The following is a 16377-nucleotide window of genomic DNA, read 5'->3' as shown; positions in this document are numbered from 1 at the left end:
CAATGCAGTTTCATTTTCACAGCCCCCTTTGCTCATATTTACCAAAGGTGCCAATATTAGTGGAGGGCACTGTATATATTTGAATAAAGAGTGAAGATGTCAATTTTCCCAGGCCGGACATCACTTTTGGCCACTACTGTACCTGTGGCTGCAAACTGATTTAATTAATTCCATATTAATAAGCAAAGTTGCTACAAACAATAACTATAAAAATTTTACTTGACAGAAAAATTGTTTATTGTTATAACCAAAATATTTTATTGTGGGTTATGGATCTCATTCCTAAGAGCACTCCTTAATCATAGTAAAATCACTTTTACACACAACCTACTGTGGCTTATTGCCTACTTAACATACTTAACTTTAGATTTGGTTTGGGTCAGCCAGCATATCAGATATAAGAAGACTGCAACGGATTGTTAGAACAGCTAAAAGGATAATTGGTCTGCACCTGCCCAACCTTCAGGACTTGTACAACTCCAGAGTAAAGAAAAGGGCAGGTAACATCATCACAGACCCATCTCACCCCTGCCACAACCTGTTTATACTTCTGCACTCAGGCAGACGTTACAGATCTCTGTGCACTAGAACGTCTAGGCCCCATGCTATCTCCAGCTGAAACAGATAACACAGCATTCAGTACTTGAGAGAGAGTCAATAATTAGATATTATATAAATACAAAAGCAGATTTTATTTATACAGCTGTACATACAGTACACAATGCACAAATCTGTAATTAAGTCTTCTGTTCCAGATGTATACCACGTTATTACTATCATTGTTTATTTTTTTCCTTAGCCTTATTTAAATGTTCTTTCTGTTCTCGTGTCATGTATGTATGTATGTACCAAGAGCTCCAAGTGTTTGTGCACACTTGGTGAAAAAAGCTCATTCTGATTCTGAGAATATAAGGGTCACAGACAAAAAAAAAAAAAAAAAGGCATAGGATCTTTTGACTAAATATTTACTCAGATATTCTCACTTGTTTCTTGAAAAAAAGCCTCAAAACTTCCTGCCGAATTGTTGTCAGATTTACTCCATAAATAAAAGGGTTCAAAATGGTTGGTAAAAGTAAGAATTCCATGGCCATGAAATTACGCACACCTTGAGGAATATTCTTTGAGCCATAACGACTGTACAGTACATCAAAAAACATTGCAGTAGCCACATTGAACAATGAAAGCAGATGTGGCATGCATGTTTGCATGAATTTGCGCCTGACCTCTACTGACTTTAGGCACTTTCTAATCAACTGAAAATAGGAGCAATATATCATTAAACCATGTCCAAAGCATACAAAAATAACAATGTACCCAAACACATTATTTACAGTGGTAGAAAAACACGACAGTTTTGCAACTGCCCAAATCTCACAATATACCTTTTCAATAGTAGAGCCACATAAAGTGAGTCTAGTTGTTAATACAATTAAAACAGACATGCAAGAAAATGGAGCCAGCCAGGAGAAAAGGATACATTCAAGAACCCTTTGACTAGTCATTATTGAATGATACTCCAGTGGTCTACATATTGCCACATATCTGTCATATGCCATCACTGTTAATGTTGAAATTTCACACAAGGCAAATGAATAAATGACAAATATCTGAATCATACATCCAGCATAAGAAACAATGTGATTCTCTGATAACAAATCATACATGAATTTAGGGAAGAATCCAGCAGTGCCATAAAGTGCATTTATGCTCAGATTACATATAAAAACATACATTGGCTCATGAAGCGTCCTTTGTGAGATTATAGTGAAAATTATAACTACATTGCATAACACCATTAGGGGATAAAACAGTGCAGTGAGGGAAAAAAACACAAATCTATTTTCCAGTGTTTCATTAAGTCCAGAGAGTGTAAATACTAAGACACTGGACACATTCTCCAGCGGTGGCTGCATCTGGAATGATATGCAATTATTATGCAGTAGTTTATAATTATTATTATTATTATTATTATTATTATTATATAAAAGCAGTATTAATTTAAACTGTCATGAATTCTGAAAATGAGAAAACCCACTACATAACTTATAACATTATCCAAGTATGTTATACAGTTTTACGTGAGGTTTGGTCAGCTGCGCAAAGGAAATATCCTCTAGCAGCAGTATGCATTGTTTTTGTTGAAATCTTACCATGTTCTCTGTTTCTATGTTTCCCATTGTGTTCCCTAAACGTTTGATTTGGTTTGCTATATATGGACACTGGTCTCATGCTAATTGCGTTGACCACAAACTCTGAAAACAGTTTTAACAAGCTCTCTAAAGGCTGCTTTTCTCTAATGTTAAAAGTATGTCCATTTATGCTCATAGGTAGAACTGCACGTAGCATTTGTCCATTTAAAGTTTTCATATATTCATATATTTCAATATATCAGGCCCCACATTAACTGATACATAAATGCAGTATACATTCTGTGATATAACAAAATTATATACTTATTAAGTTATTGTGTATTAAGGTATTATTATTACTTTTGAGCTGTAAACAAGCATTGCCTTACCAAAGCGACTACATGCACAAATGAAGTTACTAGGGCTGTGACAATACATCGAATCTGTGTCAATTCTGATATTTTGCAAATGTATCATGATTCTCTCTCAAATTGATTCAGAGTGTAGTTTTTAACAGAAGATGGCACTACATGCTTTAGAAACACTCGCACTCTGCTTTGCTTCCAGTTCCTTTTTACTCACTACTTAAACCAAATATAATCATTCATATAGTTCAAAAAGGTTGAAGCGAACTACAAGGGTGTTCACAGTGGGCTGTGTTTACATTAATGTTGCGTCATAAAAGCATTTTGAGCAAGTATTTCCCTTTCGAAGGGAACTTCTACTCTGTGTTTGATGATGCAATGGGGAACGTCCACGTGACCCAGTGTTTCGAAACCTCACTACCAAAATCTCCAATCCTATTGGCCGACGACAGTCACATGGTGCGACCAGGAAGTATAAAGGCGCGCCTATAGAAGCAGTCAGCATGCATCGTCTTTTCGGGACTGTTGTGTTGACGTCTACTGTGTATTCTTTATCGTTAAGAATCCATCCCAATCCAGTAATGTCTGAGAAAGGTAAGAACTTTAGGAAGTGTGCTGATCTGTGTCCAAGATTTCTGACACTGGAGGACACACACACCCTATGTGTTCATTGTCTGGGGGAAGAACACGCACGGACAGTGCTTGAGGGCGCTGTCTGTGTCAATTGTGAGCGGTTCCCTATCAGAACGCGAGAGAAGGGGCGTCAACATCTGTACCCAGTGGATCTGGTCCCGCTCACCCTGAGGCTTCTCTGCCGTGGGAGCGCGAGAAGAAAGAAAACGTTCGCGGCAGACTGGACGAACGATTTCTTTCTGACCATAACCCCGTAACTCCAGTGAGCCTTCCATTCCTTCCGGATCTCCATGTAGAGATAGAGAAGGAATGGAAGAGCCCATACTCGGTGAGAATTCATGCACATCAGCGGGGAAATTTTGCTGATGTGGAGGGATTACGCCAGCATGGGTATGTGGCGATGCTGCCCATTGACGAGATGTCACTGAAAGCTCCGGTCCTACCATTGAAACCCCTTAAGATGACGTCACGTTTGAACGGCAGGGCGTACGCTGCAGCAGGTCAGGCTGGCACGGCTTTGCACACGATGGCAGTGTTGCAAGCCTACCAGGCTGACCTACTGAAGGATCTGGATCAGGGACAGGGTCTGTCCCCTGATGCGGTGGCTGAGCTACGCCGCACCACAGATCTCGCTCTCCGGGCCACCAAGCAGACGGCCGCCTCGATCTATGGCGGCCATGGTGGCCACGGAGAGATATCTGTGGCTGAACATGGCAGACATCGGGGAGAAAGAAAAAGGCTTTCTCCTCGATGCCCCAGTCTCGCCCTTTGAACTTTTTTGGCGGTTCCGTTGAGATGGTTATTGGGAAGTTCAGAGAGGCGAGGGCGCGCTCAGCAGCATATAAGAACTGCATACCGCTCAGATCCGATTCTGGGCCCAGACACCCGGGAGGCCCTGGACCATCTCGAGCCGAGGCTCAGAGGCATGTCCAGCGATCCAGTGTCACCGCTAGAGTGCCTCCTCCGCCTCGGAGTAAGTCACAAACGCGGCGGGATACGAGGAAAAGAAAGCAAGATTTAAGGGAGGTGATTGAAAACCGCCGTCAGAATAACCCTCGCCAGTCAATCTCCTCTCTGGCGGGGGCATCTGCCCTCGCCTCTATTCCTCGGCCTCCCCAGGAACCTGTAGGAACCTTACATGTTCAGATGACACCCTTGAACAGTCAGGACTGACGTTTGGGCCCATGATGAATTTTTTCTCTGATGGCCCGCCTTCTGGCTTGATAGTGAAAGGGGTTTTTGGCATAAAACCTGAATTATCCTCCCACCACGGTCAGGAGGAGGATTCGTTGGTCCAATGAGCCATGGGAAAGGTAAGCAGGGTTCAACTTATTATTAATGTTGACCTTGTTTTTCTATTCCTAAAAATATATTTTTCTGAACATGTAGCAGTAAAACATGTAAGGGGTTTTTGTGGACAAAACTGAAGTAGTTTTTTAGAAGGGCTGAGCGGGCCACAAAATGTCCACTGTTCGGTTCTTTCTAAGCTTCTCAGCTATTGTTTAGTATGGCTTGAGTTGCACTCACTGCTTCAGTTTATGTGATGTCTGCGGCTTTAACCGGCCGCCTGACATTTTTTGCTTGGGTATGTTGCTTTCCTCTCTTCCCATGGAATTGAAAGCGATGTTAAAACAGGCTTTGTTTTCTGTTTTCTTTGCCCATAGCTTAGCGGCTAAGCTAGAGCTAGGAGTGTTATTTGCTAATAACCCTTTTTATATTATCCCCATTGGATATATATTCCTAGTTTTGGCCTCCTCCCGAGGGAGCTGTTAGGCCTTATGCCCATTATCCCCTTATTATGTAGGTCAAGGATGGGCAACTCCGGTCCTGGAGGGCCAGTGTCCTGCAGAGTTTATCTCCATCCCTGATAAAAACTCACTTGCCTATAACTTTCTACTAATCCTAAAGACCTTGATTAGCTGGTTCAGGTGCGTTTGATTAGGGTTGGAGCTAAACTCTGCTGGGCAGTGGCCCTCCAGGACTGAAGTTGTCCATCCCTGATGTAGGTGCATGGGTTGAGATAACAGCTAGGTTGTAAAACTATCGTTGTAACTTACTGTTCTGTTATCTCAGGTGGATTAGGCCCTTATCTTGTTGAGACAGATAACTTATGCATTATCTGCTAGGCCCCACTTTCTAAAACTTTGTCAATAAGGAAAATGTGCTTTTTCCTCTAGGCCACTTGTTGTATGCTACAATCAAGTTGAGTTGACATTACTATCAGTTAGTTTTTTGTCCTCTATGGCTTAGCACAGATTTGAGAATCTGTCTGGAACAACTATTTCCTTTTTTGAAATGACATATATTAACTCCCTCGGGTCGGCGGTCACTCCGGCGTGATCACCGCGTTTTTTTTCTAACCAGTGTGAAAGAGACTCAAAATACTCCATCAATGTTGCACATACAATTAAGAGCTATACACCATTTTAATCTGTGGAATATCATCTTTTATTTGTGTACACTCAGAGTAAAAACAAAATGTTGTGCTTTTTGTAAAATAAAGAAAACTAACATGATGCGTGATCTCTCGTCTCCCTCTGAACGAAGTCCAATCTGATAGTTCTCAGAAAATGAACTGTAACTTAGTGAATACTAATCACAAAAAAATTAGACGTGTCTAAAAAAACGTTGAAATGTCAGGTTTTAAATCGTGTAAGTCAAATCGAAAACAAACCTTCTGTGTTTATGTAATCTGTATGAAAAGAGAGCCATGTCAGAAGTCCGTGATTCAGCTCATTATCCGCTAATGCGGCCACGCCCACGGAGCCAGCGCTATTCAGAGGCAAATTCAGTCAATACATGCATTCATCGTCTCAATCGTGTATTTATTGTCTTGAAAAGTGTTTTGAATAGCCATAGTTGCCGATCTCTGGCCTCTGTTAGTTCAGTTATTTCCTGGATTGCCTATTCTTCTTTAGCATTGGCATTTGTGGACTAAAAGTGCACAGAGCGCCCTCCGGCTGCAAGTATGAATTGTAAACACAGTATCCAGCGTTCACAGTGACGACAATAAATAATGAATAAATACTCCTCTGTATAGAAAATTGACATAAACATGAGAATCCATCAATATTTCTCCAAATGTGCATGCTTTTAAGCTAAAAGCCTATATGAAATGCCGTAGAGGTAACATAACTGTTCAGACACTTTGTATCATAGAAATGCATTATATTTTAATAATAGAATATCATTATTTTAAATTGTAATAATATTTCACAGTATTGCTGTTTTTTCTGTATGTTTGATTTACATCATGATGAGCTGAGACATGATCAACAGGGTTTTTTCACAGCCTACCTGACTGAAAGAGCTCATTATTTATGCAGGTCATTAGAGCTCTTTATCTGATTCTTTTGTCTTCTCAGGTGAGAATCATCCATTATTCATGATGATTCACGCCTCCACGCATACTGTGTTTCTTGACCAAAGATGTTTTAGAAAATTTAAATCTCTCTATTGTTTTATATGAAGGAGTAGGAATGATAATTTTTACATCATTTTGAAGCAAAAACTCTAGTCTACAACCTCCAATACCCAGAAGTCTTGTGAACACAGATTTAATATATATTTTTTGGCTTTATTTAAGTGACTTAAGGTTTTTGTTTTTTCAATAACCACGCATAAACGTTATTCCTTCAAAAATACAAACATGTACATACATGTTCCTCACATATTATTGTAGCCTAGATTGTGCTGAATACAGTGTAATGACACTTTTTCCATTAATATGTTTATGAACAACTGAAAAAAGCACAAATGTCAGAGCATGTCAAAACTTCTCCAGGGCCCAAATCAGCCTCAGACCCCTGAGGGTTAAAGCATAAACAATAGGGTTCAGGATAGGTGGTATAACAAGAAATTGAAGTGAAAGTAAAACTGACAGCCATATAGGAAGTTGTAAAGTCACAACCCGACTCAAAGTGACCTCAGAAATAATGGCAAATAAAAAATTCAAAAGGATCACAATGTGTGGAATACAAGTTTAATATGCTTTGCTCTTGAACTGCGCTGAGCTTTTTCGACAAATGATAAGAATTTTTACATAAGAATAGAATATTAAACTTAATGGGATGATTACAGTTGTGATCAATATAAAAAAGCCCATGACATTATTAACAACAGTGTTTGCACAAGACAGTTTAACCACTTCAAAGTTGTGGCAGTACTCCTTAAACAATTTGTTACCACACAATGTCAGTCTGGAAGTCAAAATAGCAGAAGTACCAAGAGAAATCACTGGATAAGTCACATTTATAACTATTAAAACCATTAGAAATCTTGGTGTAATGATGTTGTGATACTGCAAAGGTTTACTTGTTGCAACAAATCTGTCAAATGCCATTAACATTAATATTGTATTTTCATTTGCTGCATACGTGAACATGACATAAGTCTGTAAGACACATGCTTCATGAGAGATTGAGTGTGTATCAGAAAGCAAGTCTGTCAGTACTCTTGGGAAAAAGCCAGCAGTTCCAAACACAGAGTTGACAGACAAACATGAAATCAGAATGTACATGGGCTGGTGTAAAGTCCTTTCCAGAAATATTGCAAGCATAATAATGGCATTAAATAGTGTGATAGCACAGTACAGAATAAATCCTAAACTGAAGAAAGCATATCTTATGTACCCAAGATTTTCAAACAACATGAAGTAAAAATATGTTCCATTTTCCATTTTCTTATAAGCAAAGATAGCCTTTAATCAACTGAGTTAGAACAACAGACATAGATTTTATGATTTATGCACATTTTAAATATGAGCAATATGTTATCAGCTTTAGTTTTTGTCTATTCTACATATATACAAGTCGGATTACTTGGGTAATCAACGCAATCAGAGGAAAAGCATAAAAGAGGAGGCTGGGCTAGTCGTGGGCCAGTGTGTCCCTGGCTTTTGAGAAATATATTGGGCAGTGATGATCGTCTTCTGAGGCAAAGAGGTCGACCTCTGCCATCCCAAAGATGTCTCAAATTTGTTGGACTGTGCAGGGGTGGAGTAACCATTCCACTGAGGGAAGGTTGCTCCGGGACAACATGTCCACCCCTGTGTTCTGCGCCCTAAAGGGGGTAGATAGGACTTTCGGGCCATATTCATGTCTCGATGACTTTGGAATCATTAGGCCCGAATTCAAGACACAAGGGGCTCACAGAGAGCGCCTGTAAATCTTCCACATGCTTTTAACCAATGATAAAGCTAGCAGTAAGGCAGTTTTCAGCGACAGGGACTGTAAGTCAGCAGTTTGGATTGGTTCAAAGTGAGACCTCTAAGAACCACAGAAAGGTCTTAGACAGGAACCGTGAGGGGGCGATTAGGATTCAACCTCCTCTATCCCTTCAGGAAGTGAACAACAAGGCCGTTTCTCCCTATCGACTGCCCCGCTATAGGAGCGTGAGAACTGGCTATAGCTGCGACATAGACCTCAAGGGTAGAGGGAATACGGCCTCTATCCATTAACCCTCTGGAGTCTGAGGCTGATTTGGGGCCATGGAGAAGTTTTGACGTGCCCTGACATTTGTACTTTTTTCAGTTTTTCATAAACATATTAATGGAAAAGGTGTTCATTACACAGTATTCAGCACGAACTAGGCTACCATAATATGTACATGTTTGTATTTTTGAAGAAATAACGTTTATACGTGGTTATTGAAAAAACGAAAAACTTAAGTCACTGAAATAAGGCCAAAAAACAAATATTAAATATGTGCTCACAAGACTTCTGGGTATTGGAGGTTGTAGACTAGTATTTTTGCTTCAAAATTATGTAAAATTTATCCTGCCTACTCGTTCATTTATTTTGTGAGCTGCTGAATGGCCAGAGATTGCTCTGAAGTGTCATGAGGGTCGAGTCTAAAATTATGCCCAGGAAAGAGACATGTTGGCTGTGGCATAACAAGCTCTTTGGAAAATTGACCCTGAGCCCCAAGTACTCCAAGTGGTTGAGGATGATGGGTCTGTGAGATATTAGCTTCGCCTCCGACTGGGCCAGCACGAGCCAGTCGTCAAGGTAGTTCAGAATGCGCACACCCATCTGTCTCAGCGGAGAGAGAACCACATCCATGCACTTCATAAAAGTGCGGGAGGCCAGAGATAGCCCGAATGGAGCGACCGTGTATTGAAATGCCACCCCTTCGAAGGGGAATCTCAAGAATGACCTGTGATGGGGGACTATCTAGTTGTGAAAATAAGCATCTTTCAAATCCAGGGTAAAGAACCAGTCTACCGGCACATTTGCGGGAAGAACTTCTTCAAAGTGATCATTCTGAATGAGCGCTTTATCAGGGCCCTGTTCAGATGTCTAAGATCGAGGATGGGTCTGAGACCGCCATCCTTTTTGGGAATGAGAAAGTACCTGCTGTAGAAGCCTGACTCTCTCGGTGCTGGGGGAATCACTTCTATGGCTCCTTTTTCCAGCATGGTGTTCACCTCGGAAAGCAGGACGTGCACGTCCTTGGTTTTCACAGAGGTCTGGGCCACGCCGTTGAATAACAGGGCCCGTTGAGCGAAATGGAGTACATGACCTCATTTTATTATGTTCATCACCCAAGTTGATGCTCCGGGGATGGATTGGTTGTGGCACTAAGTTGCTGTGAGGGTGCACACATGGGGTGGAAGAGGAATTTTGCTCTTTCTTTTATTTCTATTCTCTTCCTTTTTATTTTATTTATTTTTTGAGTATGTTTGTGTTTTATTTTGTCCGCTACCACAGCGGTTATAGACTTGGGTGCTAGAACGGGCCCTTTTGCGTGCAATAAACACATTTTTCCAGCACCCGGAATTGAACGGGGCGACTGGAAACGCATACGAGGCTGTTTGGGTCAGTGAATGCGACTTCTGGGGCGGGGCCTGCAAGCAAAGCGCACAGTAATTCAGCATTTCATAACAAATACCAGAGAAAGAATACTCAGAATTAATATATTCCATGAGTCTCACCTGAGTCAGGGGAGAGCATCATGTCATATTCAGCTGAGCGCTGTCAACATTGAGCTTGTTCTAGCACTTTTGTAGTGAGAGCACACTCCCTCAATGAACACGGCTTACGGGGACGGCGCTCAGATGTCCGGCATTTAATAACAAACACTGTAGATGCTCTCAGTGTTAATATATACCATGTGTCTCACCTGAGTCAGGGGAGAGCGTCATACCATATTCAGAGCGCTGTCAGCATTGAGCTCGCTCTCGCACCTTTTTTCAATTAACGCAGCTTGCGGGGGTGTGGCCGGCAAGCGACACGTTTAGAGATTCAGCATTTTGCAACAAACGAAAAAGAAAAAGCACTCTTTTAGGGAGAATATATATATCATGAGTCTCGCCTGAGTCAGGGAAGAATGTAATGTCATATTCAACTGAGCACAGTAGTGAACACACAACGAGCGTGGCTTCTGCCTGGGACATCCCCAGACATCACACGCACTCACTGTGCCTGTCATCAGCGTGCAGAGAGGCTCTGCACATGCCACAGCCATGGTGTGACATTAGCACCAACGTCACAGAAATTTGCTCTTTAAAAAGCTCTTTATTTTATAATGCAACTGCGTTGCAAAGGATACTTGCTCAATGCTGCAGACAGCTCGGGGGTGAAGCACTGACCAGGCTGCTTGTCAGTGGTGTGGGAATAGGGCTGCTTGAGCACTGCACGAGAGCAAGAGGGTTCATAAACAAGAGTTCATAAACAAGGCCCAGTTTGAAACTGAAAGATGAAGTGGCCACAGCGATAATGATCCCAGTCATGAGTCGGAACAGCAGGTAGTGAGTAAAACTGCATCAAATGTCTGTTTTGTTGGCAATAGGCGCCTAACTGCACATAATGTAAACAATTTGAACGTAGTGAATTCATAAATTCATTATTCATCATTCACTATACGCTATTTTCATTATAGTGATTTATATATTATTTATTATATATATATATAGTGACTCTATAGGTACTTAAGTTTAACATGAGATTGGCTGATATGCCTTACCAGCCACAGTGGATTTTAAACCGCATTTGGTGGGTTGGCGGGTGTTAATTTCAAACCCTAATTCTGTGCATCTTGAGACAAAGCAATGCCACTGACATATTTTAAGATATGTCAGTGCAAGTTGCTTTCAGGTAAAATTGCTCAAACATGCATTTTAGTTAGTGACTAGGCTAAATCCTTGTCTGTGAAACCAGGCAATAATCGGTTATTAAGTTAACTTTTTTTTCTATTAAGTACAATGAACTTTCAGTAATATTTGAGTAAAATAAACTAATTTAATTCAGTTAATGTCACTGTTCGGGTTTACAGTGTGGCCAAATAAACGGACTGCAGTCAGATTGTGGAATGTTATCATTCAGAATATTTCATCCAGCTCCTTCTGCTTGAAAATTGGGATACATCATGCTGGCATTTGGTTGAAAGAAGAGTTGTAGCTGGTCATAGGGGTTAGGTCTGTTTTTGTGGTCTTTGCTGAGGATCTGGGTCAGGATAGGGTCTGTCTAATTGTTATGGTCTTTGCTGACTTTCAGGGCTGTGACGTGGTTGTCTCAGTGTGCAGGTCTGCCATGTGCCCATGTGAAAAAAAAGTACACTTCTTTAATGTACTTAAAGTGCTCTATTTTCACACACTAATTTTGTACTTGATATACTAAAAATTCTTCTTTAGTACTAATTAAGATAATCTTAAGGACATCTAAGTGTACTCAACTGTACTATTTTGAGACACCATGAAATATGAACTAAAATGTGCTTTTAAAAAATGTATTTAGTTACCACTTGTAGTACACTATGGGTTCAAATGTACTATAACTAGTATCTAAATACATTTTTGAGATTAAGATTAAGAAGTACTAAAATAGAATTTTTAGTATTAAGTTATTATTAAGTACAAAATTAGTGCACCAAAATAGAACACTTTAAGTACATTATAGAAGTGTACTTTTTTTCACCTGGGTGGTCTGGATACAGATCTGACTGACTACAGTAACCTCGAGATAAGGATTAGAAAGACAGACTAATATAAATGTAGGTGCCATTCCTCTTATGATATAAGTACATCGGATGTTATGGGAAGGGGTTCCAGTTGACCTAATTAATTCAGTTTTATAATCTCTTAAGTGCTTTGAATTATAAAATTGTAATACTGTGTTGTGTATGCTAGGTTAAAGAAATAGGCCTATAATCTAGATTTAAACTGACAGAGTTTGTCTGCCTCCCAAACAATGTTAGGAAGACTGTTTCAGAGTTTGGGCACTAAATAGGACAAGGATCTACTGTCCATGGTATGGTATTATCAGTGAAACGATCGGTCATTTAAAAAAAATAATTAGTTTTATAAGCACAAATGCTCGCCTTGCTCTGTTCTGCGATGCGCGTTCGTGACGTCACGTAATACAAAATTATGTTGAAAATGTCATGCTTGATGTAGGCGGAAGTGCCGTGTCAGTGTTTATAAGTTGAACGTACAAATACTAAGTCAAACGCCGTTTACAAAAAAAAAAAAAAAAAAAAGGTAAAACAACAATGTCGGACGATTTTGAACTTCGAGGAGAAGATGAGTTTTTCGTCCTGCCCTACCAGTTGAACTGGAATACACAGAGGAAGAAATTAGGCAGATGGAAGAGACTGCTGTGGCGACACACATCTCTCAAGCATCGGGCAGACTAAGATCTAACAAGACGTGGTGGTGCACATGTAACAAATGCCAACCAATACCAACCATTGCCAACAGAGGAAGAATCTCAATGCTGCCACGACTGGACCATTTCAATCCCGCCATCAGAATCAGTCAGTGAGTCCCTGTTTCCATTAGGGCTATGACGGTAGACATGACAACCGCGCCACCGCGGTCGTGGAGTGTCACCGGCGGTAGTGTGACATCATATATAATATATATTTATTTATACAACAGTTCTGTCTGGTTCTCGAATCTGATTGGCTGATAGCCATGCGATATTTCAGTGATAATGGCACTCCTACTGCCTTTTCACCGTTTGTATCACTCCGCTTGAAGTGACCGTCATGGCGGCCGATCAAATCAACCGTAATTTTTACAAATACTACTTCTTGTACCACGAACTTCGAGTACAACTTCTTGAGTACATAGAACGAGTACAACTTCGAGTTCAACTTCTTGAGTACATAGAACGTGCAATCTTTGGTCTTATTAATCTATTATTTGTTCCAGAGCAAGTCGAATTGTGCTATATTAAATTTGATAATAATAAACGTTACGTTACATCCTTATATAGCATATTGGCTACAACTAGACAGGACATATCAGACTCTTCTCCGCTCTTCAAATACGTAAAACATTAAACTTTATAAACATATGGATTTTTGAGTAAAGAAAACGCTTTACAATTTTTTTTTCAAACATCAGATCTTTATTTACCTTTGCATTGCACAGAGGAGATGTCCAAACTGCGTGCGCACTTCATTCAGGAGGTGAGGCAGATTAATGAGGCTTGATTGACAGTTTGAGGATCCAATGGAGTTAGGAGGTTTTGTCACAAGCTCTTTAAAATCCTTTTCATTCGTTAAATATTTGTAAAACCCACATACCAGCGTAAATGGTGACCTATTTTTTTTTAATAACTAGTGCTTTATGTTTGACTGAACTGTACAATTGTGCTTATTTGTTGTTCAATAAATATTATTTTATATAAACATGTCCATTAAGTAATATGGATTGAGTGAACATTACATTAATATGACATTAGATGGCGGCAACACTTTACAGGAGAATGAGTCAGTGAAGCACAAGAGACTTTTAAATTGAAAGGTGACGTCACGAACGCGCATCGCAGAACAGAGCAAGGCGAGCATTTGTGCTTATAAAACTTAAACTTTTTTTTTTTTTTTTTTTTAATGGCCGATCGTTTCACTAGATAAGACCCTTATTCATCGTCTGGTATCGTTTAAAGCCCTTTGAAGCTATACTGAAACTGTCATTTGGACCTTGAACCATTTGGTGCCCATTGAAGTCCATTATATGGAGAAAAATCCTGGAATGTTTTCATCAAAAACCTTAATTTCTTTTCGACTGAAGAAAGAAAGACATAGTGATGTCCGGTTCGCGAACGAATCGTTCTTTTTAACCGGTTCTTTTCAGTGAACCGGTCGAACCAGTTCACCAAATCGGTCTGAATCGTTCCAAACAGTTCGCATCTCCAGTTAGCAAACACGAATCCACAAATTACTAGTTACTCACTTTTTGACGTGCCTGCACTATCTCTCGAAATAAACCAACATCCCGGAGTTATTCAGTTACTCCAACAATACACTGACATAACCTGCTGTAAAGAGAGAACTGATGATGATGGGCATGAGCTGCAGAGCAGCTGATATGAGTGCGCATGCGCGGCGTACACGAACGAACATGCACGGCCTGTCACCGTTCTCATTCTCGAGTCAAGAATCGGTTGCAACGGTTTTCGGATCATCAGTACACAACCGAGAACCGCTTCTTTCGGACATGTCCGATTTGAGAACCGGTGAGTTGATGATACTGCGTATGCGTGTAATTATTCAAGAGAACGAAAAGCACGTTAGTCAAGTTTTGTTGAACATCGGACAGTGTGATAATATAAAACATACTGGAAATATGTTTATGACTAAATTCAAAATACAAAAAGTTTATTGTGCTTTTTCAAATACACCATAGCAGATTAATAGCATAAAATACTGTACATAATAAACTACATGCCAACATGAACATAATTTTGTACACAGATCAAACTAATGTTCAGAAATAGTTCTACAAATTTATTTTTCTATATTAATGTTATTTAAAAAGCAACATAGTGAAAGTTGTGCAGTTGTGCTTTCAAGTTAATTTTTTTTAAAGATTGGAAACATTTATTTGTTTCATAAATAATCCATGGACAGATTATAAAGATAAAAAATGACATAATCAAACTACAGCGAGAGCAAACAAGCGACTCCTTTTGAATCGCTCTCGTGGTTCTCGAATCTCAATCTCGTTCTCGTTCTCGAGTAGAACCGGTTGCAACGGTTTTCGGATCATCAGTACACAACCGAGAACCGCTTCTTTCGGACATGTCCGATTTGAGAACCGATGAGCTGATGATACTGCACATGCGTGATTCAGCGTGCGATCTAAAACTACAGAACAGTAATGACTGTCAGAGCACCGGTTAACTAGGACAACTGATGCTATGAGAGAACTCCAATGAGGGGCCAATATGGTGAAACATAAGTTTATTTAATTACAAATAAATCGTAATGTAAGAGGATCATGGTTTCTGCTCTGATGAAGACTAATTTATTCACTTTATAACTGTAAAACTTTGTTTGCACATCACTGCCTGTATTTTCCATGGGAAATTTGAGCATGCAGCAGTTCCTCTGTGTGTCATTACGTCACGTGCGTAAACAGAAAGAAGGAGTCCCGTCGAGAGGCTAGTCAGTTATATCATGTGAGGATGCTGCCGGTAGTGGCACATTTATAGCCTTTTCTCACAGCAGCTGAAATAATTAAACTTATCATTTTGATGGTGGATTGTAATCCAGAAAGATCCAAATGACAATCATCAGTTACAACTGGAGATTCACCTGTAGCCAAAAAGCAAAAGACTTTGGACTGTGGAGTGGCTACAGAAATTGAAATCTACAGGTAGCACTAATATACACTAAATACACAGTCACGCAATGCTGATGTTGTTAACATTAACAATTTGAAAACAATATAACAGTAATAATAATTTGCACAGTTTGGCATGATCCAAGCTAGGCGATCGTTAGATTTAATCATCATTGGCAGCGCGATTTATTGTAGGCCTAATGCTTTTTTCCTCAGTTGGTCAGAACAAAAGTGGCAGACATGTTACTTACTTGTTCAGATGATATTTTCCAGTGAAAATTCTTATATTGGTCATACTATCAAGACGTAGAATCTGTGATTCTGAAATACAGTATCCACACCGGTGCGGTGACTGACAGCAAGCAGTAGATTCATCTGCGCTGACGAGCTGTACCGATGCACAATGCATGTACAGATAACTGTTCCGCATATGACTGCAATCGCATGTTTCAAACAGAGATGGCGACAAAGAGGAAAAATTTTAGACTGCAGCTTTAAATGCATGCCTTAAAATAGCTTGAATGTAACTGTAATGGTTTAATTCAGCCATATATGTTTGAACCAGATTTGTTTGTTTCAGAGGAAAAGCAAATTATACAGTCTCACCCACAATGTATCATAATGGTAATGTGTTTTGTGTAACGCTCTCTACAACATTGGACACAAGTGATAATGAATG

At 39.8% G+C, this 16377-nt stretch overlaps 1 protein-coding gene and 1 pseudogene across 1 annotated transcript; both read right to left on the bottom strand.

Annotated features, from left to right (window-relative positions):
- Nucleotides 1-673: 673 nt before the first annotated feature.
- LOC125249026 (olfactory receptor 6N1-like) lies at nt 674-2185 on the bottom strand. Its single transcript, XM_048161209.1, has 2 exons — nt 2151-2185; nt 674-1913 (listed from the first exon to the last, which is right to left on the bottom strand). Exons 1-2 carry the CDS (start codon nt 2175-2177, stop codon nt 966-968), a joined length of 975 nt encoding a protein of 324 aa, XP_048017166.1. The 5' UTR covers nt 2178-2185; the 3' UTR covers nt 674-965.
- Nucleotides 2186-5191: 3006 nt separating this feature from the next.
- On the bottom strand, nt 5192-7805 carry LOC125249522 (annotated as a pseudogene).
- Between the last annotated feature and the right edge of the window lie 8572 nt (nt 7806-16377).

This window comes from Megalobrama amblycephala, linkage group LG16 (assembly GCF_018812025.1).
Source record: "Megalobrama amblycephala isolate DHTTF-2021 linkage group LG16, ASM1881202v1, whole genome shotgun sequence".
Lineage (NCBI taxonomy): Eukaryota > Metazoa > Chordata > Actinopteri > Cypriniformes > Xenocyprididae > Megalobrama > Megalobrama amblycephala.
The sequence above is the reverse complement of the archived record's forward strand: the minus strand, read 5'-3'. Positions and strand labels throughout refer to the sequence as shown.

Bases quoted from the DNA above. Each gene is read 5' to 3' on its own strand.
- LOC125249026 (XM_048161209.1), bottom strand. From the start codon at position 2,177: ATGGGAAACATAGAAACAGAGAACATG. The intron at 1,914-2,150 runs GTAAGATTTCAA...ATATCATTCCAG, and splicing joins ACATAGAAACAGAGAACATG to ATGCAGCCACCGCTGGAGAA.